Source organism: Pleurodeles waltl, chromosome 3_1, assembly GCF_031143425.1.
Source record: "Pleurodeles waltl isolate 20211129_DDA chromosome 3_1, aPleWal1.hap1.20221129, whole genome shotgun sequence".
Lineage (NCBI taxonomy): Eukaryota > Metazoa > Chordata > Amphibia > Caudata > Salamandridae > Pleurodeles > Pleurodeles waltl.
The window spans coordinates 552,042,826-552,066,979 of record NC_090440.1 but is presented as its reverse complement, the minus strand read 5'-3'; the positions used below and the strand labels follow the sequence as shown (position 1 = coordinate 552,066,979).

At 46.3% G+C, this 24,154-nt stretch overlaps 1 protein-coding gene across 2 annotated transcripts in view; it reads right to left on the bottom strand.

The window, feature by feature from the left end:
- The window catches only part of CORO2B (coronin 2B), a 221,930-nt gene that overhangs the window by 89,684 nt on the left and 108,092 nt on the right, over window positions 1-24,154 (bottom strand). For both annotated transcript variants that reach the window (XM_069222915.1, XM_069222916.1), the window contains exon 3: window positions 19,426-19,542. In XM_069222915.1, the coding sequence (XP_069079016.1) occupies window positions 19,426-19,542 (117 nt within the window). The remainder of the gene's footprint in view (window positions 1-19,425; window positions 19,543-24,154) is intronic.

The following is a 24,154-nucleotide window of genomic DNA, read 5'->3' as shown; positions in this document are numbered from 1 at the left end:
CCTCTCTGCTGTCAACCACAGTGTCTTGTACCCCTTTTCCAGCTAACCCTTCGTGAGTCTGGAATTCATTAACCCATGTTCAATTGGATCAGCTCCTTAGTCTCAGGATGCACCCAGTTAGTAAGCCTTGCCCCATACTCTTCCTCTGCCTCAAACCTGATCTGTGGCGTCCCTCATGGCTTCTCGCTCAGTCCTGCTCTCTTCTATGTCTACATGACCCCACTTGCCAATATCATCCAAACCCATGGACTCAGCATCATCTCTTAGGCACAAAACACCCATCTCATCCTCTCTCTCTTTCCAGTAACCAGACAATGCCTGAAGTTGCGTAATGAATGAGGTCCAACCGCTTTAAGCACAACTCAGACAAAACAGGAGTTCCCCTTTGGGGAAAAAAACACCTCTTTCTGGTACTCGGCCTGGTGGCCCTCCGAACTAGGTCTAAAACCCTACCCATCAAGCTCAGCTAGGAACCTAGGGATCATGGCTGACAATCAAATAGCTATGTCCAACCAGGTCAACAAGATTGCCTCATCCTGCTTCACACCCTGAAAATCCTCAGAAAAGTATTCAGACCCTGAAGGAAAGTTCCTTTTTTGACATAGTCACCCCAACTTTTTGCTGATGTTGATTGGTGGTGCACTGGGTCCCAGCTAACCAGGCTACAGTGCCAGTGCTCCTTTCCCTAAAACAAGACAAATGTTCAATTGCAACCCAATTGGCAAGGTCTTGAGCAACCATGTAAGTCCCTAGTAAATGGTTGTAGGAAGGTAGCCTCTTTCTAGCCGTTACCCCCACTTTTGGCCTGTTTGTGAGTATATGTCAGGGTGTTTTTACTGTCTCACTGGGATCCTGCTAGCCAGGGCCCAGTGCTCATAGTGAAAACCCTATGTTGTCAGTATGTTTGATATGTTTCACTGGGATCCTGCTAGCCAGGACCCCAGTGCTCATACGTTTGTGGCCTATATGTGTTCCCAGTGTGGTGCCTAACTGTATCACTGAGGCTCTGCTAACCAGAACCTCGGTGTTTATGCTCTCTCTGCTTTTCAAATTGTCACTGCAGGCTAGTGACTAATTTTACCAATTCTCATTGGCACACTAGAACACCCTTATAATTCCCTTGTATATGGTACCTAGGTACCCAGGGTATTGGGGTTCCAGGAGATCCCTATGGGCTGCAGCATTTCTTTTGTCACCCATAGAGAGCTCAGACAATTCTTACACAGGACTGCCACTGCAGCCTGAGTGAAATAACGTCCATGTTATTTCACAGCCATTTATCACTGCACATAAGTGACTTATAAGTCACCTATATGTCTAACTCTCACTTGGTGAAGGTTAGGTGCAAAGTTACTTAGTGTGTGGGCACCCTGGCACTAGTCAAGGTGCCCCCACATTGTTCAGGGCAAATTCCCCGGACTTTGTGAGTGCGGGGACACCATTGCACGCGTGCACTCCATATAGGTCACTACCTATATGTAGTGTCCCAATGGTAACTCCGAACATGGCCATGTAACATGTCTAGGATCATGGAATTGTCCCCCAATACCATTCTGGTATTGGGGTTACAATTCCATGCATCCCCGGGTCTCTAGCACAGAACCCGGGTACTAACAAACTGCCTTTCCAGGGTTTCCGCTGCTGCCAACCCCTCAGACAGGTTTCTGCCCCTCTGGGGCCTGGGCAGCCCAGGCCCAGGAAGGCAGAACAAAGGATTTCCTCTGAGAGAGGGTGTTACACCCTCTCCCTTTGGAAATAGGTGTGAAGGGCTGGGGAGGAGTAGCCTCCCCCAGCCTCTGGAAATGTTTTGATGGGCACAGATGGTGACCCATCTCTGCATAAGCCAGTCTACACCGGTTCAGGGATCCCCCAGCCCTGCTCTGGCGTGAAACTGGAGAAAGGAAAGGGGAGTGACCACTCCCCTGACCTGCACCTCCCAGGGGAGGTGCCCAGAACTCCTCCAGTGTGTCCCAGACCTCTGCCATCTTGGATTCAGAGGTGTTGGGGCACAATGGACTGCTCTGAGTGGCCAGTGCCAGCAGGTGACGTCAGAGACCCCTCCTGATGGGTGCTTACCTCTTTCAGTAGCCAAGCCTCCTTTCTTAGTAGCCAAACCTCAATTTTTGGCTATTTAGGGTCTCTCCTCTGGGCTATTCCTCAGATAATGAATGCAAGAGCTCACCAGAGTTCCTCTGCACTTCCCTCTACGATTTCTGCCAAGGATCGACCGCTGACTGCTCCAGGACGCCTGCAAAACCGCAACAAAGTAGCAAGACGACTACCAGCAACATTGTAGAGCCTCATCCTGTCGGCTTTCTCGACTGTTTCCTGGTGGTGCATGCTCTGAGGGCTGTCTGCCTTCACCCTGCACTGGAAGCCAAGAAGAACTCTCCTATGGGTCGACGGAATCTTTCCCCTGCCAACGCAGGCACCAAAATTCTGCATCACCGGTCCTCTGGGTCCCCTCTCATCCCGATGAGCGTGGTCCCTGGAACACAGGAGCTGGGTCCAAGTGTCTCCCACAGTCCAGTGGCCCTTCTGTCCAAATTTGGTGGAGGTAAGTCCTTGCCTCCCCTCGCCAGACAGCAAACCTGTGTACTGCGTGATTTGCAGCTGCTCTGGCTTCTGTGCACTTTTCCAGGACTTCCTTTGTGCACAGCCTAGCCGAGGTCCCCAGCACTCCGTCCTGCATTGCCCAACTCGCTGAGTTGAAATCCGACGTCGTGGGACCCTCCTTTGTGACTCTGAGTCGACCGCTGTCCTCAGATCTTCTAAGTGCCTGTTCCAGTACTTCTGCGGGTGCTGTCTGCTTCTGTGGGGGCTCTCTGAGTTGCTGAGCGCCCCCTCTGTCTACTCCTCCAAGGGGCAACATCCTGGTCCTTACTGGTCCCCAGCAGCACCCAAAATCCTGAACTGCGACTCTTGCAGCTAGCAAGGCTTGTTTGTGGTATTTCTGCCTGGAAATACTTCTGCAACCTTCAGCACGCCATGGGACATCTTCCATTCAAAGGAGAAGTTCCTAGCCCTTTTTGTTGTTGCAGAATCTTCGGCTTCTTCCACCCAGAGGCAGCCCTTTTGCACCTTCATCCGGGGTTTAGTGGGCTCCTGCCGCCCCCTGGACACTTGCATGACTCTTGGACTTGGTCCCCTTCCTTTACAGGTCCACAGTTCCAGGAATCCGTCTTCAGTGTTTTGCGGGTGCTTGTGGTTCTTGCAGAATCCCCTATCACGACTATTCTGTCCTTCTGGGGTAGTAGGGTAACTTTACACCTACTTTTTGGGGTCTTGGGGTGGGGTATTTTGGACACCCTTACTGTTTTCTTACAGTCCTAGCGACCCTCCACAACCTCCCATAGGTCTGGGGTCCATTTGTGATTCGCATTCAACTTTTGGAGTATATGGTTTGTGTTGCCTCTAGACCTATGTCTACCTATTGCATCCTATTGTGATTCTACAATGTTTGCACTACTTTTCTTACTGTTACTTACCTGTTTTGGGTTAGTGTACATAGAATTTGTGTATATTACTTACCTCCTAAGTGAGGGTATCCTCTGAGATACTTGTGGCATATTGTCACAAAAATAAAGTACCTTTATTTTTAGTAACTCTGAGTATTGTGCTTTCTTGTGATATAGTGCTATATGATGTAAGTGGTATAGTAGGAGCTTTGCATGTCTCCTATTTCAGCCTAAGCTGCTTTGCCATGGCTACCTCTAACAGCCTAAGCTGCTAGAAACACCTCTATTCTACTAATAAGGTATAACTGGACCTGGCACAAGGTGTAAGTACCACAAGGTACCCACTATAAGCCAGGCCTGCCTCCTACAATGGTATGCCTGGTATCCAGGGCATGGGTACTAAAGAGGGTCCATAAGGGCTGCAGCATGTATCATGCCATTCAAAGAGACCCACAGTCCAACTGCACGCAGACTGGCATTGCAGGATGCTTGAAATGGTGCAAATCATTCCAAAAATCCAACACTGCACACACCCTGTGTGCAGTGCCCACTCCCACTGCATGTATTGTATGTAAGTCACACCTATAGCAGGCCTTAAAGCCCTAAGGCAGGGTGCAGTATCTTAGATGTGAGGGCCCATCTGCATGAGCAGATGTACCCATGTGATGCTAGATCCATTGCTAGACATTGCAAGTGTTCAGGAAGCCATTTTGAGAAAAAGTATTGGGCACTGGTCATTACGTGTTAACCCAGCTACATGATGGCATCACTGAAAATACTGGTGTTTGGTATCAAACGCCTCATCTTAATAAACCTGTATTGATGCCAGTGTTAGATGTATTCTGACATGCACCCAGGGGGCATCCTAGAAGTGTCCCCAGTGCCCCTACTAGTCACTTGTGTGCTGGCTAACTGGTACAGTCCATCCTGCCACCATAGACAAGTTTCTGAACCCCTGCAAGTGAGAGTCTGCACTCTCAGAGGCTAGGAACAATGTCTGCTTGGCCGAAGGTGCTCTCACCCCCTGAGCAGGATTTAGCACAGCTAGGCCAGAGGCTTCAAAGCCTCTGCCATCTTTAATATGTGACCATGGCTTCCCCCCAGACCTGGGGAATTCCACCCCCTACTCTGAGGAACACTTGGCACCAGAGCAGGTGGAAAATTAGATATTCAGATGGTGTGTCACACTTACAGGCCAGGCACACCCCTAAGGGTGGACACCTGAAGTAGACTGTCGGTTTCACCATTTCGGTTTTGGTGAAAATTTAGACTTGTGGGTCAGGGGATTACACCCTCTCCTCACAGTAAGTGGTCATTTAGGAGGTGTAGTTGCCCCAGGGATAGGTAGCCAATTGGCTACTACCTCATACTCCCCTAAATGCCCCTAGATTGAGCATTAAAGGGTCCCCTTAACACCAGACAGACAGATTCAACTTCCTGGGAACTGAAGAAGGACAAAGAAGGGGCAACACTGTGAGAACCAAGGACATGCACAGAAACTGGCCCAAACCCTGCCTTCCTGACTGCGCCTTAACAATTGCAAAGAGCCGACTCATCCTGAAACTGTGCATCCTCCCTAACACCTGGAGGACTGCCCAGCACTTCAACAACCAGCGATCATCTCCCTTGTTCTGAAAGAGCTATCCCCCTGCATCTGCAGGCACCAAACGCATCAGCCTGGATCACCATGTGGTTGGCCATCAGGCCCAGCAAGGGAGAAACACTTCAGGAGGAGGTTTTTGTGGCTCTAGTAGGTCAGACCCACCTCTCTACCACGTTTTGAGATGGTAAACCCTCCTAGAGCCCCCTTGCACCAATACCATGAATACTGGAACACTTGTAATGAACAAGGCTTGATGGTGCCCTGCCCCGGACACCATTGCTGCCAAAACGTAACCTGCCCAACGAGGGACTCCAGGACAAAGGAGGCTCACACCGAGAGTGGCCCTGCTGTCGTGTTTTCCTCCCCTCTACAGGTCAAACCGAGAACCGTTACAGCCTTCAACACAAGTGGCCAGCCAGCTAAACACCTCTGCACCCGAGTCCCCCAGCCCAGGTTCATGACAACCGACTGCACCTGTATGCTCCAAAGACCCTAACAAGCTGAGCTCCTTCTGGGTTCTGACGGACTTGTCCCAACTTGAAGCCTTTGTTTCAGGTGCCCATTGCTTTCTACGGTGTAGGGCTTAAAGCTACCAACCCGTCCATCACTTCTGCACCCGGACACCCCAGGGCAGGTAAACCAAAACTGCTGGTGGTTCTTTGGACCTTGACCCCCTAGCACCTTAAGTTCCAAAGAGCATTCCCGAACTCAGACTACAAGTATATGTTTGCAGTAAATATCTTTCCTCCCATAGGATAAAATTACCAGGCTCAAGGCGCATATCTCAAAAACTGTTATTTGTGTATTTTTGCTTCTCTTCTAAAATTGATAACTCCGAAAGTACTTACTTGATTCCGATGATCTTGGAGTCTAAAATTATATAAAAATCTGTGTTATTTTTATAAATTGGTCTCGGGTTTCTTTTTGAGTGTGTGTGTGTACCATTTATTTCAGGTTTCTTTTTGAGTGTGTGTACCATTTATTGAAATGCTTAACACTCCCCTCTGATAAGCCAAAGCTGCTCTACTACACAACGACAAATAAAGCACTTTGAATTATTAAAGTAAGCCCTGTAAACCAAAGAGCGGTCATTTGGACTTTTTGCATAGTGTGCCCTTACATTGGCCTACTACATAACAAGCCAGCTTCGTACAGACGGCGCCAGCTCAATCTCTGAAAAACCCTCACTCACTAGCAAACAAGACTGTGGTAAAACACCGTATACATTGGCATCACCTTGCAACTCACCAAGAACCTCCAAATCATTCAGAACACAGCAGCCAGATTCAGTCTCAAACTCCCACTCCACACTCACATGAACAAGACCTCTACTGGCTCTTAATAGTCAAATGTGCCCTCTTCAAACACCTCATGCAACCTACAAAGCACTACACAAGCAAGGCCCTGCATATCTGAAAAACCGCATACACTTCCACACATCCCATTAGCTTTCACAAATCCACTATACACCTCTGTTCAGCCCACCTCCTGCTCACCCATGTCCCCCACATCCGCAGATCCAGAACTTGTGGTTGTGCATTTTATTACCAGGCTCCTAAAGCCTAAGACGACCTCCCTCTACACATCAGAGGCACCAGCACAAGCTTAGAAATGCACACAAAACTGAAAACCTCGCTCTTCCAATTCCTCAGTCAGGCCAGCCTCCACCCCTCTTCTTAGGGCGCCAGAATACCCTGTCTTACAAATAAACATAGCATAACGTAGAAAAATTATATACTTTAGTTAATAAATCTGTAACCACCAAAATTATAGCACACCCTTTGTTCCTAATTAAGTCTACTATAAAATCCTATTTTGTGTCCCAAAAATTACGTTGGGCCAGGTAACTCTTATTTAGTTTGCAGGCTTCACAGGTAACTGCACATAGTTTTGTTTGATCTTTCAGTTCTGGTGGCCAAAAGTATATTTCAAATAAATCAGGAATTTTCTTTTGTCCAGTATGACCTGCTAGCAAGATAGTATAACAAAGATTTGAGGCTTTAAGTAGAAAACCTACCCCAGGCCAGTATAACAAGTCTTCTTGGTGCAGCACTCTATATCTGATTTTTTAAACCATACTTTATTGCCATTTTCATTTGTAAAAGATGATGAAGCAAGGCAAAGTAACAACAACAGGTAATGTGAATTAATGGACATTCGTTAGATACATGGGTATTTACTTGGGGTGCTAACATAATGGTTGTGCTACATATGTGATAAGTGAATGGTTGTTAAAGCCAGGGTATATGGAGAGTGGTTCTGACACTCTTGAGGCAGTCTGTAATGCAAAGGGTGTATCTGTAAGTACCTTATACAGGCATATAAGATCCCAATTATAATATATACTTCACAGAGAAGAGGGGGGGATGGAAAGGAGCCTTGGTCCGAATGAACCAGGTGTGCTGTAGAAGTATGAGCTGTGATGATACATTTGTGTTGGCAGGAGAGTAATGGTTCATAGGGCATAATGATGGAGGGCCACAGTTTGCCAGGCAACAGTCCATCTTTGATATTTCTCTCTTGCCTCTGAGCTACCCACATCTGCAGTTGCTTTGATTTAAAACAATTGCTGACTTGTAAAAAAGGAAAAAGTCAGCAGCTCTTGTAAATCCAATCATATAAGTAGTAGTATTATAGGGGCTGGTTTTCTTACAGAGGACTTCTATTAGCTGGACAAAGCATCTGCTCTACCATTGTATTTTCTGGATACATGTGTAATGTAAACAAGTTTAGAAGAGAAGAGACCACCTTAATTGCCTCGCAGGAAAAGTTGAAGTCCCTTTAATGTATTGTACATTTTTGTGATCAGTAAACACTGTGTTGTAAACATGACCCCTTTTAAATAATGTGGCTAAGTCTTCAAAAGTCTTTGGCCCTCATTATGACATTGGTGGTAAAAATTGCCTTCCGTCACGGCGACTACTGCCAAAAGACCGTCGCCGCGGCTACCATCTGTCCGCCATATTATGACCACAGCTGGATTTCCGCCACAAGAAGAGCAGAAATCCGGATGTGGCCATACTGGCGGATGGCGGTAAGGTGGCGCTGCTACCACTAGCAGAGCCACGCCAGAAGACTGCCGCCAGCTGTACTATGACGAATAATACGGCCTGGCGGTGTTCTGCTGGCGGGCGCTGCTGGCGGTAGCAGCGCCCCATCCCGTCTCCTGCCAGAAGTTCCCCCTGGATCCAGGTAAGTCGGGTCTCTGACAGGGGAGGGGGCGGAGGGTGTTGTGTGTGTTTGGGGGGGGTGCATATATGTGTGAGTGTGTGCGTGAATGCAAGAGTGTGTTTAGTGCTGATTGCGTGAGTGTATGAATGTGTTTGAGTGCGTGTACGTATGGAAGTGTGAGTGCGTGTATGTATGGAAGTGTGAGTTTGTGTATGTATGGAAATCGGAATGCGTGTCTGCGTGTATGTTTTGATGTGTGTGCAGATGTGTGCGTGAATGGATGAATGCATGTGTGTATGTATATGTGAATGAGTGTGTGTCTGCGTATGTGTATGTGTGTGAATGGGGGCATGGATGTAGGGAGGTGGGGAGGTGTTTGGAGAAGTATTGGGGGGTGGTCACTGATAGGGCCTACCACCATGGTTTTTGTGGAGTTACGAACACCACGAAAACTATGGCAGTAGGCAGGGACATAATACCCCCGGAGGCACAATGGCGGCCGCCGGGCTGGAGATGGTTATCTCCAGCCATGGCGGTCAGAGTGGTACATTGGTGGGTTGGCCAATGTCATAATGTGGCTGATGACCCCCTTTGTCTCTAATAATTCCTTATCCATCATGGTGTAATGGTCTTTTTGTTTGATTGGATGGTGTGAATGATTTGCGACTGGATGAACGTCCCACAGCAGTTCTACTTCAACAAAAAATGCAGTGGAGGCTGGCAGCTTTAGGAGGGAGGGGGGCGGGAAGCACACACACACTCATTCTTTCACACACACATGCACGCACATCCATTAACACTTATCAACATTCAAACATGCACGCATGCACCAAACATTCATTTAAAAAGATCACACACACACTTACCTTCAGCCTCAGAGGTCCCAGGAGGGTTGGGACTGCTGCCTTCCCTCACTGGCTGGCTGACCTTAGGACAGCCAGTGAGGGAAGGCAGCAGTCCCAACTTCATCACAGAGTGGAATGGGGTCAGGGAGACTTCTGACCCCATCCAACTTTGTGATGAGGTGTCACTGATTGACACTCGCCCCGAGCCCTTCAGGGCTTAAACCTGAAGCATCCAGGTCGAAGTCAATGGGTGGCGCTTCCCTCGTCACCCAGGGGAGGGCCTTGAGGCACCTTTGCTGAGCCGAGGAGGTCACGCCCACAGGAGCTGTGACCTCTTCAGCCCAGCAAAGTTCAGCTCAGGAAGCCAGGAGTCTGTGCAAATCGTGCATGTTTGTTCCTGGCTGCCTGACCTGAACATGAAGAGTGTCCATCAGGCTGACCTTTGTTCAGCCTCACCGGCACTCTTCATGAGGGGCAAAAGGTGGGGGGGGCGTGGCCCCTCCGCCTTAAAGGATGGGCAGCGCCTGAAAAAATGGTATATATGTAACACGTCACTTTAAAATGGAAGCTGACGTATAACGTTTTTTACTAACTCAGATTTAGTAGCACCCTCATCCCAAAGAAAGGGGACTTTTTATGTAGCAATCTTGCAAGTGGGGTTGCAATAAATGAAACATCCTTAATATACTGGCTATAAAATGCGAAACCCCCAAAAAAAGCTTTGTAAAGCATGAACAGAATTGTGTGTTCTCTAATTTTGTACAATTCAACTTTGTTCCTATCTGTGAACACAGCCTCAGCTGAAACACAAAATTCTAAACCTTCTATAATGTGGAATGAAACTCACACTTTTCTAAGTTGGCAAAATGTTTATTCTCTCTCAGACACTGCAAAGTTAGCCTCATTTGATGTACATGTTCAGAATAATTATTGGAATAAATAAGGATGTCACCTACATAAATTGCCATAAAGATATCTAAATAGTATTGTAATACATAGTACATGAAAAGCATCAAAGGCATTATGTAAACCAAAAGAAATCATCCGATTCTCTTAAAGGCCATATTTAGCACTTAAGGCAATTTTCCACTCATTGCTTTCTTGTATGTGTAAAGGATGATAAGCCCCTCGGAGATCTGATTTACTGAACATTTTGAACACTTGACTTGTTTGATCGAATCCTGAATCAGAGGGAAAGCATATCGGTTTTAATATTGACTGTATTCAAAGTACAATATTACAGACAAGTTCCCAAATCTCCAGTCTTTATGAGTATAAAAAATAATGAAGACAAGTTTGGTGAATTGGAATGTCTTACTAACCCATTTTTAAATGAATGATCCAGATGTCTCTTTACAAACTCTGATTTATTCTGATTCAGCTTCTGTAAGAGCATAGATCCTGCTACAATGTAACATTGCTACAGGTTCTATGTCTTTACCCCGTCATATGTTCTACGTGGTGGTAACACATTGGCATTCTATGTGGCAAAAACATAATGCTATTCATAACACACTTCTGGTAAACTTTAAACAGTAGCCCCTAGGAGACCTAGGTACCATCCGGGTGTGATGTATCTTTCTTATACAAATAAAGTGTACAATATTGTGTAGTAAATGATGCAGATTGCTTTAGTAAGTCAAGGAATGCCTACAATTATCTTAAACTAGGGTGCATCAGTCAGGTTAAATGAAATACTTTCTGTGAGACCATCCAAGGTTACAGGTGAGGGGACCTGACCTAAGCTCAGAAAGATCCACTGACGCTCTGAGGTTGTTATTTCTTAATAACTGGAAGGCCTACATCTGTAGTATATTTTATGTCAAAAATTGCCTATTGCTCCAAATCTAGTCAATGTCCAGGGTAACGTCCAACTCAGGAATCATAAAGTTTACAGAGTCTAACTACGCTTGCTGATCATAACTAAACAAAGAGAAATTCAAAACAGTTGGAAGATACTCCTTCAGACATTGAAGCCTTTCTCAAAAGCAGTAAAAATAATTCACTCAGCAGAAGAAACAGGAATTCTACAGAGCACAACAGAAACCCTACGCAGACAGACTGACCAACAAGGATCCAGTCAACCACTCCTTTTTTACATACTGCTGCTGCGTTTTCTAGAATATTCTGTACTCTTCTGGCACTTTCATCTTCTGGAGTTTCCAGCACAATGCTAGAAAACTCAGTATGCCGGAAACAGTAGTTCCAAACACTACCAAAGCATAACCCATAACCAGAGAACATAGCCTACTGGATACTGAGAATTGTAAGAAAAATTGCACCAACATCTGCAGCTGCAAATATGCCATGAATAAAACCAACACTTTTCTGCCAGAGATCAAGAAAGCCTACTCTTCCCCTTTGTTGAAGTAGGTACTGGTCACTACATAATATCGCATCCAGCCCAAAGTGCAGTATGGTCACCCAAAATGTAATGCTTGCTTCTCAAAAGGCTACCCACATCTGCGACTGGGCTTTGCATAGAAGTGGGAGACTAAGAGGGGATTATTGACTAATGTTTCCATGGGTTTGAAATATCAAATCATTTGTAAAGAGACACTGAGCAGAAATAACAGCTGGTGGAAATGTAAGCACGTGTCAGATTCTCAGGCAACCAGGTGCTGGATGGGAAAACGAAATTCCCATCCATCACGAGAGTCCAACAACTGCAATCACTAGGATGGGACACTGATTCTCTAGCTCGGAAGCTATTTAGGGGAAACTCATGCTGTCAGTCTTTAACAGTGTAAAACACAGCAGGTCCACTCAGCCTTTTATCCTATTCAAGTCGATGAAATGAGCTCCATTGATAAAAATTAGAAACAATATCATTTCAAAATTAAGAAACTACTTTGATGATGAAGTTGTACTTTACAGATAGACTAATGTTATATATAGCATTACAATATTTTGTACTAATGATAATTGTCAGATGTCATTCTGGGGGGCGCCATATGGCAAACTGGGGGTACAGGGCCACATCCTACTATGGCTCTGCAAACTGGGTCAAGTGTTATTGTGGAGGTACAAAATGTTCAACACTCTACAGACACCCATCAGCAGAATAGCAAGACTGTCCAGCCCAGTGCTTCTCTTATTAAGGGAAACTAATTTATTATGCAATGAAACATAAACATATAGCACAAAAAGTATCAAATGCTTTATAAATTTAGGAAACTGTTAACTCTTACACTGGCACCTTCCACCTCCTCTGTTAATGTATGGTTCTCAGGTGTAGTAAATAGTGCAGATGCAGCTCCCTGGCATAGATTGCATGGCACTTGGTTGGCAAGTACTGGGCTAGCCACATGTTCCATCTGTTTAGGACATACTGTGGCAGGCGCCAGCAGTTCACAAGGTTCTCCCTCATGGATCAGACAGATCGCGCACCTATCCACCAGTGTCATGGCCACATCAGCAGTCACTTCGGGGCAAACCAATGAGTACCACCAGTCAATGTGAATCCCCTCCTCAGCAGGGTAGGCTTATCGAGTACACATAAACAAGTGTTAAACAGGCTGCAGCAGCAGGGTTTAGTGACTAGCTCTGAATCAGGCAAACATCAGTCACGCTCTTCTTGAGTCTTTGATGGGTGGACTTACAGCACTGCGGTCAAATGCTGTTGTCCACAGCAGTAGTCAACTCCCCTTGTAGATTTGACCTGCTCCTTCCAACTTCTTTAAGGCAGAATCCTTCAGGTATTTCAGGACAAGGAAAACAGTTCTTTCTCCAGATCAGCCTTCAAAGGATGTCAGCTCGGCTCTAGGAAGCTGGCTATCAGGCAAATACCAGCTTTGATTGAGTGTAGTCCTGTGGGTACTCTCCAGAACATCCCCTCCTTGGTAAGAGAGAACCTGGAACTGGAATAAGACATGCAACAGCTTCCTTCTTTGTCTTTCATGTGGTTTTCTCAGGCTGTCTTTCAGACTCAGTCTTTGTGTTAAATGATGCTCCTCACAGGAGGGTCATCTCCATGTTGCAGCATCCACAACAGTGGCACAAAGAGGTGTGAGCATTCTGCACCTGGCTATCCATAGCTACACCCAACAGTGAAGAGAGATAAACACCTGAACATCTTCTAAAGACCTTTCACAGTCTGACAACAAAAACTGCAGTCCCACTCTTAACTCCCACCATCTGCTAAATGGCCTTCTAATCAGCAGCCATGTGCATCAAAGGATCTATTTGAATTTCTAAGGGAAGCCCTGTCTCTTTTCCCCCACTTCAGTGTCAAGGTTCCATCCATCCAATCCCAGTAATGTCAGCAATAGATCTGTATTATCTGGGGCGGCAACCTCACCTCCATCTTCTGCACACAAACAGACCAGAACATCCAAAATGGAACCCGGAGGCCTGTGCCACTCTGGCTCACTCAGACAATCATAGTGTGTAACCCACCCATGACACACACTTCCATGAGCTCAGTATCTCTGGTTAATAATGGAACTTTTACATGAGTGGCACAGCAGCCCACCATAGATAAAAAAGTTCTGGTCATACTATGATTTCTACAAAACATGGTATACTGCCACTACTACACTGCACGCATGAACCTGTGATAGGGACAGTATTCCTCTGCCACGATCGGGCCACAATAGGAGTGCCTAGGCCTTCATACACCAACGTAACTATTGTGAGGCAGGAGCAAAAAATCCAAAAACAGGATCGAACACACGGCAGGGCCATGGCTGTACATCAATTTGGGGACACTCCCATCCAAACAACCAGTGACGGTTTCTCCTTTGGGGCTAAGGGGCTGCACGCCTCTGAAATTTCTACACATCTACATCAAAAAATATTAAACAGATCGATTTGTTCAGCGATATGATCATATCTCTAAACAAATTGATGTATTTAAGTCTGGGCTGTCTGTCTTAGGCTGCCTGCCCCGCCTCACTCTGAAGCAGGAGACAGAAGCCAGGCAGCAAATCAACTTTCTCCACTGTGATGCACGACGCAGGGCTTACATTTCTAAAGCCCTTTGTTTCTATTGTGGTCTATGGTGGTATCCACTATAGGCCAGTGACATTTTTAGTGTCACAGTTTTGGGCATCAGAGTCTCCATCCCTGCGTGAAGGTAGCCATCTACCATTCGTAGGCATAGATCCTACCCTTTTTCATTTGTCACAAGGTAGGAGTGGATGCACACACGTGTAACTTGGGGACTTACCCTTGGTAATGGTAAGTGTTATCATGCTAATCTTGGGTTGTTTATATAGTGCTGAGACTCTTTGTTATGCTAACCTCCACCACTGTGACACACTAGGCCATGGCTGCAGATCACTGGCCCATTCAGAAGTGGAGTTTCTGTATTTGATCCCCTGCAAAATTGTTCCAGAAGACGAGCAGGGTTCTGATTTCGCTTGCAAAGTTAATCCACATATACGAATCAAGCTCAAAGTGAGAAATATGTACTTACAGTAAAGGCAGTTATCTGCTGCATGGCGTTAAAACTTGCCCTGTCTTCATGCCCTGAACATTTATTTCTAAAACATGGATTGATTTGCAAACAATGGATGTTAAAAACGTTAAGGTAACGTATCAGCAATTTAGATCCTCTCTTCTTTCACATGATTTACTTAATGTTGCATTCCCCAAGTTAGTTTGCTGTTTCATCATGCTGTATTTCTGTATTTTTTCGTGCATCTTATTACTCTTGTCTAGTGCATACTGTGACTTGTGCCAGGTGTTTATGAGGGGTTTGATTGAGAGTGCTGGCACTGAGGCTGAAGGCAAAGCAAAGTGCCTGTCAGTGGGTTGGTGCCTCTGCACAGCACACAGAACAATGGTCATGTATTCCAGTTACAATTGAAATTCAGCGTAAATGTGTGTGAAGAGGACGCACAGAGGTCAAAATATTTAGAAGGCAAAAGGAAATAAGTGCTCAAATGAGAATGAGGGCAGTGGATGTTTGGGGTGGTAAAATGAGGGAGATGCGACAAAGAGCACTCAGGGGAAAGTGAAAAGAGGGTGCTGAAAAGAGATGCGGTTGAAAATGTGTAGATGGATAAGATGTGCGGAGAAAAAGGACATACATATCTAACATAAAGCACACATAACTGAAGCCCATGCTACTGCTTCCATATGGCACACATAACTGAAGGCCATACTCCTTCACGAACTCACAATTTCAGAATTGAAACATTTCTAATGTTAATTATTTATTACAAATCATTGTTGTCACTCATCTATCTTAAACAGCTAACAACCATTGACAAAGCCAATAGTACCTGACAGGTTTTAGGCGTATGTCAGTTGTTGTGTTATAATTCTGGATGCAATAACATCTCAGGTAGAAACCAAAATACAAGTCTGGCAGCACATTATGGGAATCACAGAAATTTATTTTACATGATCCCTTTTAGAGAACCCCATTTTTTGCATCCTGCTTAAAGACACATCTGCGCTTATTTCTGTATGACTGATTGCAGCCAGCAACTGTGGGTGCTTTCTGCTGCCTGATTAGACAATTTTCTTACAAAGCTGATGTTGCATGCAGTGCAAGACACTGGGCAAGCATACACTTTAAAGGACCGGAAGTTGTTGCACTGTTCAATTTGCACATTAAAGTAACTGTTGAACATATTCAAGCAGTAAGGGATTGTGCAGTTTTTAATGTGTTTAATATTTCAAAGCTATACGTTCACACTGCTTTATAAACCTTGCTTTCTTACTAAATTAATTTGCTTTTAAATGAACCATTTGTCATTGTTTTTTCTTGGGAGGAGGGCCCAGACTGGACCCCATGTTTGTCGCTACATAAAAATCATACCCAACTTTTACACCCCACCACTTTCAAGTGTCACCTGCCGCCACTGGAAACAACAATACTGTGTGAAATTTCAACTTCTTATACATTAAGGCAATACAAGTGGCCCGGAAATAGCTTGGGCAATGATGACAATGTCAGTGTCAGTGAAATTCTGTGTCCATGGATGCTACTAGTATGTGGCATTCATGTTAGTATGATGTGCAATAATGGGCATAATTCCCAGTAACTAGGCAATTTATTTCCCATTACAGACAGCATTATCTAGGATTAATGGGCTACATTATGTGGTGCTGATGTGCAATATCATAGGCCCTGAAGGACCATATTCCATTGCTCTGATGGGCAACACCATACACAAAATAGCAGTATTCAGCAGCACTGATGGGCACCACCGTGTCCACAGCAGGACAATATTCTATAACCATGAATGGTGTTATTCCAAAAACCTGACTGGCAACCAGTGCTTAATTTGAGCCAGTGAATTCTGGTGCTCAGCACCAACACCTAATTGTCAGTAGCAGCACATATGACTATCTGCCACTTAGTGGTGATGTTTGTCCAATTTAGAGATGAGCACAACCACAGCTGTTCATTAATTAAATATACAATAAAAAAGACTCATGTCTGCCACCCAAGCTATTCCTATAGTTTTGGGGCCCTGAATTGTCACACTTGTAGGAGTGTGATGGTTAGCAGTTGTGTTGATACTGTCATTGACAGTGCTGGCAGTGGCAACGGGTGGTGCAAGCTGCAGTGGGCTCCTGACAAGGGCCCCGGCACTTATTGTTTCACAAAATAAGCACTGCTGACACCACTATGTACACGCAAGGACAGTATTCAGTAGCACTGATGAGTCAACCCATGTACACTGAAGGGCACTATCGTGCACTGAAGGGAAAGCATTCAAAGCACTGGTGAGCGATACCATGTGCACTGCGGATCAGTAGTCCGTACTGATGGGCAATACCATGTCCACTGAGGGGGGTATTCAATACTATTGATGGGCAGTACCATGTCCACTAAGGGGCAGGATTTCATACTGTTTATGGGTAATACCATGTCCACTGATGAGTAGTATTGCATACCATTAATGGACTATATACCAAGTGCAGTGAGAGGCAGTATTGCATAGCATTTATGGGCAATGCCTTGTGCACTGAGGGGCAGTATTCCCTACCACTGAAGGACACTGCCATGTGCACTGAGAGGCAGTAGTCCATACTGCTGAAGGTCAATGCCATGTGCACTGAGGGGCAGTATTCCATACTGTTGAAGGACAATGCTGTGTGCACTCAAGGGCAGTATTTCATCACGCTGAAGGTCAATGCCATGTGCACTGAGGGAATACCGCTGAAGGAAAATGATGTGTGCACTGAGGGGCAGTATTCCATCACGCTGAAGGACAATGCCATGTGCGCTGAGAGGCAGTATTCCGTACCGCTGAAGGACAATGTCTTGTGCACTGAGGGGCAGTATTCGATAGCACTGACTAGGCATCGCCATGTACACTGAGGGGCAATAACATGCCCACTGAAGGGCAAGCATCCAAAGCACTGATCACCACCACAGTACCATCACTGACGGGCAGTATTTCATACTCCTCACGAGCAGTGCCGTGCGCACTGACGGGCAGCATTCTCCGGCACTGATGGGCAGTAATTTACAGAAATTAAACGTATAGTCTTGGGGGCTGGGCGGAGAGGATGGACTGGCTCTCTATGCTCACGAACACACTCCGAGTACCCACGGGGCTAGTGTACATTTCCTGTGAGAGAAGATGGGCGCACTAAGTAATATTTCGTGTGCCCACATCACCCAATCAGAGCGGACTTCGAGTAATCCTGAAAATACCAATTGGAGCACCATCTGGCCCTCGGAGCGGATGATGCAGATAAGAGGCTTTGGCTCTCCTCTCTCCGATCCTGGGCAGAGGCTCGGAGAGAGGGGGGCGCAGGTCCAGGGCGGGGGTGTGGGCGGGGCGGCGCTGGATGGGGAAGCGCGCTTACAGCTGTGTGGACTGCAGCGATCGGGCCTTCAAGAACCGGAGAATCATGGGAGAGAATGACACTGGGCAGGACAGTGGCAAGGGAAAGGACATACCTAACTGCCTGAGCTAACGACCATCGAGCTGGGGAACCGGGTTCGAGTCTGTGATTCTGGGCGAATCGCCTACTATCCCCATGACAACCAAAAAGATGAACGTGTCCTTGTGTAACTACCTGGTGCTCATTTAAAGCGCTCCAATCCCGTGGGGTCGTGTTCGCGCTAAATAAAAACTGCAAAATTAAATAAAGGAGGGGGAAGACACAATAAGTAGAAAAGTGAAGGGGGGCTATCGTGTGGTGGGTGGGGTTAGAAAGTTGAGTTGAAAGAGCTTTGCCGTATTTATACTGCAGTAGAACTGTCTCTTTGGGTGCGGAGAGAAAACAAGAGGGATGAAAGTGAGGGAGACCGAAAGAAAATAGGAAAGAGACGTTGGGTGGGGAATGAGTGCTTCATTTAAGCAACACTTAGATGTTCTAATCCAAATGAACGGCAAAAACTCCGAAAACGTGTGGCATTAAGTCAAAAACTCCAATAGAACGCATGTTTTTTTTTTTTTTATGTAACCTATTACTGTGTAGAAATATACCCATTTGTTTTCCGTTTTGACATCTCGTCGTGTCCCTTCCTCCATCCTCTCTGGTTAGATTGTGACTCTCCAAATCCATTCACCTTTCATTTTAGAAAGAACTGGAAAATATGAGGCATGGCGATTCCGACGGCAGCTCGCCTAACCAGTGACGTCTATTGTCAACGTCACGGAAGTCATCTACTTCTGAATTGTTAGGCAGTGAGACTTCCAAAAAATGAAATGACCTCCAGGTTTTAGGCATGGGAATGGACTGAAGGAGTGAAGGAGGCAGGGAGGGGTAGCTGGACGAAGGATGGAATGAGATAGGGTTGGACAGTTGTGTCTGGTTTCAAGAAGGGCTCCTTTCTTATTAGGGCTTACGCCACTTCTTTTCACAGGGCGCCATGTGTAGAGAGCAGTGACATCTGCCAGGTCCTGTCTGGCTAGGGGTCTAACTTGGAAGGTCTGTGTGGAGTATACATTCTACCTGTGCATGGTTTCGTCGGTACGGCCTGTACTTAGGCTGGGAGTGAGAGTCTTCGCAGGCCAGCGCATTGACAAGATCTGTGGTTTGGGGTCTCTCCCTCCTCGGCACAACTTGTGGTGTTGCAGAGCTTAATTTATTTTAAAAAATTAGGTGTCCAGACCTTACTGATAGCTACTGCGAGGTGGAAGCTCCTCGCAATGACGCTGCTACCTGAGGTCTCACTTTCCTACTTAGTGCGTGCCCTATGCAGCTTTTCCTTTAGCCTTACACACTGATCGTCAAATAGCAGAATGCCCACCCCCCTAGGCTGCCGTGCACAGCCATCACTGGGCTCAGTATCCCACTTAGTGCAGCCATGCCCAGCTCGTACCCTGGTCTCCCACATGGGTCATGGCCAGTCTAGCCCTTGACACTGAAAGGTGGGTACAGACCCCCCTAACCCCTGTTGGCAGAATCAGGGCAGGTTTAGACTCACCGAGGTGTCTTCAGAGCAGGAAGCGATGATGTTCTCCATGAAGGGGCTCCACTTGATGTCCAGCACGTTGCCCTGGTGACCACACACCTTGGGGAAGTTGGGTTCGATGCGCCCAGTCTGAGGAAAAAGACACAGTGGAGCAGAGTCAAGGAGGGGTGGGAAGAATATGCCAGAACTGGTTCATGGATCACTAGTCCCTCCACACCAGGCGTGTGAGGAGGACGCCGGTGGCCCACCCAGATGTTGAGGCAAGCCTCTGCATCAACATGGGCTGGTGAGAAGGAGCCTCGGAGAACCCAGTTCGAAGTCGCCAATAGAGATGGTGGTCACCCTAACAGCATACGCAGAGAGCTGTCAAAGGATTCAGAGAGTGTAATAATTTCAGGCTTGAAAGGTGTCTACATTTTAAATTAAGGTTTATTTCTAAAATTGTTTTAGACCTCTTCCAAGGTCAGCAGTTTATTACAACAATAAAATATCGCAAAATCGTACAAAAGATCATAAGGCCACCTTCTGATAGTTACAAATAGAGTAAAATAACAATTTGTCAGAAAATTAGGACAATAAATTAGTCTAAACTAACCGTTAAAAAAAATATATATATATATATATATATCATAGAACAAATTTGTGCAGCTGGACAGTTTGTCACAAGATGGGGGTATAGTGTCAAACTGCGCTACTATCACAACAGAAATTGCCTTCTAGTATCACTGAGAGTTGGGCATAGATGAAATACATGAAACAGGGTTTGAGGGCCTACTTACATAGATTACAAACCTCAGATTCCTTGGCCTGGCCCCTCCACTTGGCCATCATTGTATTAACAGGAAGAGTGCCAGTACGTGAGAGCATAAGAACACGTTTCACACTCTGTGACATCTGGAAAAATAAATAGGGCTGTGCATGCCCAAAACTATTCATAGTCATAAAACTACTAGATGATTTCAAATTATCGGAGCACGTGAGAGACTTAGTTTAGTGGTATGAACTTTAAGAACTTGACCGAACAGGCCCGGAGAACATTTGTTTAAAAGGTTTCTACTGCACATAAAATTCTCCGGTGCAAACAAAACAGCAATTTCTTCCTAATGCTGAACCTACGCTGGACAAAAGGGGAGTCTGCAAGGGCTTATCAGGGTCACGAAGGAGCTTATAGCCCCAGCGCATTTTATTTGCTAATACCTGAACAAAGGCACTGGATAAACCGAGCTCTAATCCAAGTACTTGAACTGGAAGCGCTCAGGTAGGTTCCAAACTTTCAGTAACATCTTTCCTTCTTAAAGGTCTAAAAAGGATCAGCAAGCACGAAATTGGGATATATTCCATTGCATATATAAGGGTAGAGGGAATTTTTAATTTATAAACATATAATTAATAATTAAAGTGCTTTTTCCCCATAGAGGTATAAAAAATACATAAAGCAGCAGCGTGGGCCAAGCTTTTTTTCTCTACATTTTTAAAGTGCGCATTATGGGAACGATTACCAGTAAAAATTCTGCTCGGGTAACGTTAACTATCCACCCCTTCTATTTCTTCCTGTCCAATATACCGACTGAGAGAGCTCTGGAAGGGGGTCTAGAGTGAGCCGTAGGGGCGCGGGGTCACTGGAGCTCTGAAAGCAGGAGCTGTCCACCATCATCCTCACCCCGGAAGAGCATCATCACCCTATCTGGAGCAGGGGCGGAGCCCACGACAGGGTTTCTCAGTGAGGAGTTAGTGCACGTTTGGGACCCTGGGGCAGAGGGAGGGTATCCCGAGTCCAAAGGCTTGAGGAAGTTAACTACACTGTAATGTGGTGACCAGCCAACGCGTTAACGAGCTACCAGGATATAGCTGGACACTAACGAGACGTCTATGGCCTACGGCGAGAAAGAGGGACTGTAGAGGGGTAGGGGAAGCAGGAGGCCGGGGAAGAAGAAACGGAAGAGTGATGAAGATGAATGAGTTATGGCGGTGGAAGGCGAAGTGGGACGATAGGGGAGGAGGAAGGTGGAGGGAATGTGAAACAGGTGCCAAAGGGGGAGGAGAGACCCATGGACGTAAATTCACCAAAATGCCAGGGGTACCGGAAGTGACATCAAACGCCGTTTAATCTTTAACTCGCAGGCACATGCTTACACAAACACACATTCACTCACACATATTCACTCCTACACACACTCTTACATAAGCACACTCTCACCCGCAAGCATGCACACAACATACATTTAAAAGTCTTTTATAACTACCTCGGATACAAAGGAGGGTTATGTTCCAGCAAACTGTACTCCATTTTTATTACACTAATAGTAAATTATATATATTTCACTCTTAGTGTAATGAAAAAAAACGGATTGAAAACAAGAAAGTGGAGCCCCAAGCAACGTCCATAAGGAGGAGCTGCCCCTGTGTTCCTTCCACTGATTTTGCCCCCTCTGAAGTCATGGGTCGCAGAGGCAGTGCCAGGGGTCGCAAGGGGCGCAGCTGGTGGTCTCAGGCGACCCCTAAATGACGTCCATGGAGAGACCCTAGACAAGAGGAGGGGAAAGGGCGACCGTGAAGGGGTACGAGATGCGAGAGTGAACGGAGAAAGAGACAACGTGTAGAAACGGGGGACAAAGTAAGAGGGAGTAAAAGAAGAAATGCCGGCACCGGTAGAAGGGCGCATACAGAAGAAGGCATGAAAGGGGGAGTGAGGATAAGAGGAGGAGCAGAGAAAGGAGGAGCTCATGGTGATGGAGAGGACGAGGGAAAGGCAGACAGGAAGGGATGTGACGGAAAGAAAAATGAAAGATGGAGCCGAGAGAAGTGGAGTAGAGTACTGGGGGAGGCACGGAGGAAGGTGATTGTTACGAAAATGGAAGGAAAGGTGAGAGAGAGCACATGGAAGAGGAATTAGAGAGAAGAGGGAGAAGGGAGAGGTGGAAAGAGGTTTGAGGCAAGCAAGTGAATGGGGCAGAAAGGAAGAACAGAAAGCAAAAGGCAAGAGAGTGGAGGAAGAGGGTGGGAGATGGGGAATGAAAGGAGAGAAAGAAATCACGAGGTGGGGAGGTGAAACGGAAGCGAGGTGGGGAGGTGAAATGGAAGCAAGGTGGGGAGAAAGGATTACGAGATTACGAGATTTAGGACCATTTTGTTCCTCAGACTCAATTTAAGCACTAAAAGCTGGTATGTTTCTTCGTCATAAATAAATATAAAGTAAATGACAGGTGGAGGAGGTAGCATGGAATCTCTATGGAAACCAGGGTTTAGGGGGCGTGCTCGCAGATTATACGTTTTTAACATTTTTTTATAATAGCTTTAAAAAAAACAATAATGCCTTTTATACCAGGCACGAGATGACAGGTAACACAAGCTCGATCTGAAAGAACCTGCCTGACGTGTAGGTGTACACAAGAAGGTGGTGAAAGAATGAATGGGTTATCTCGAAACCACCCTACACGGTGATTGCCTCGGAGGGCTAGAAGACGCAACCTTGTGGGGTGGCCAGAGTTTCTCCTGGACAATTAAAGGTGTTCAGATAGGCATTCAGTGCTGTATACCGTGACTGGCACAGAGTGGTAGGCCCAGAGGAAAATCGAGGGTTTTCCAAAAGTCGGAAGCACCTGGGGGGACTGGCTGGGGGCGGAGTCAGTCAGATACAGGATGAAGGTCTTGGACCCAACAACCGTCCAGAGGCACTTACAGTACACGTGGCCGACACTACCATCGCCCTATTGGTCTGCCAGAGGCACCTACCTATCATACTGCTGACTCTACCCTGCCTCACCTCTCCTGCCTCACCTCTGCCTCCTTTCCACAGCCACTAGGCTAACACTCATGAGACTGCCCCGGCACTCATGAGACTTACCCTCTTACACATCACTGGCAGTCGCCCACCCAGCGGCATTGAGCTGAGCTGTGACCCACGACCACGTCCTTGCAGTAGAGTCGGACACTAGGCCGTACCAGCCTCAGGGACCCTCATACGCACCTACTCTGCCCTAGGCCTGTGGTCTACCAGACCCATGGGCGTGGCTTGGGGGGGCGGGTGTCTGGGGCGTATGCCACCCCCCATCCCGCAGTAAAATATATTTCCTGATAAATAGTTGGGTACAAGTGCTTTCTGTCGGATATGGTGAGGGATCTGTCGGTTATCACCAGAGATATTTATATACACACAGACAAAAACACACACGCCCTCTCTCTGTTTTGAAAGTCTTGGTTTATTTTTGACAAAATCTTGTGTTTTCTCTTACTTAGCAATCCCACCAATTTGCATTCCTCTCCCTTTCCACTGCCTTTCAAGCCCCTCTCGTGAACCTTAACATTAAATGCCAGCTTACTGTTGGAAAATCTGTAGCTCAACACCCCCCACCCCAAAATCTTACTGACAAAGCTATACCCCCAGCCAGACCCACCCCAAGGACAGGCAGTAAGCTTCTGTGGTGAAGGTTGCAGTTCGTTACCAGACATTTGGTGACAGGAAAATTACTTAATGCGCATGTTTCACCGCGTATGAGGGAATCCCATTTGTAGTATCATTCTTAACCAGGCACTATGCACCGCCCTACCGCGAAACAAGAGGGGGTAAGCCTAGTAGTGGCGAATGGGCTACTTCAAATACTTCCTGGGGAATGAGCTGAGCCAAGCTGGTCTTCAGGGCTCGGGGGCAAGAAGGAGGGGCTTAACTGCAGGAGATGTAGCCGACTATTGTACTGGAACTAAACGTGTGCTCTTCCAGAAACCATACCATCCAGTTTCTATT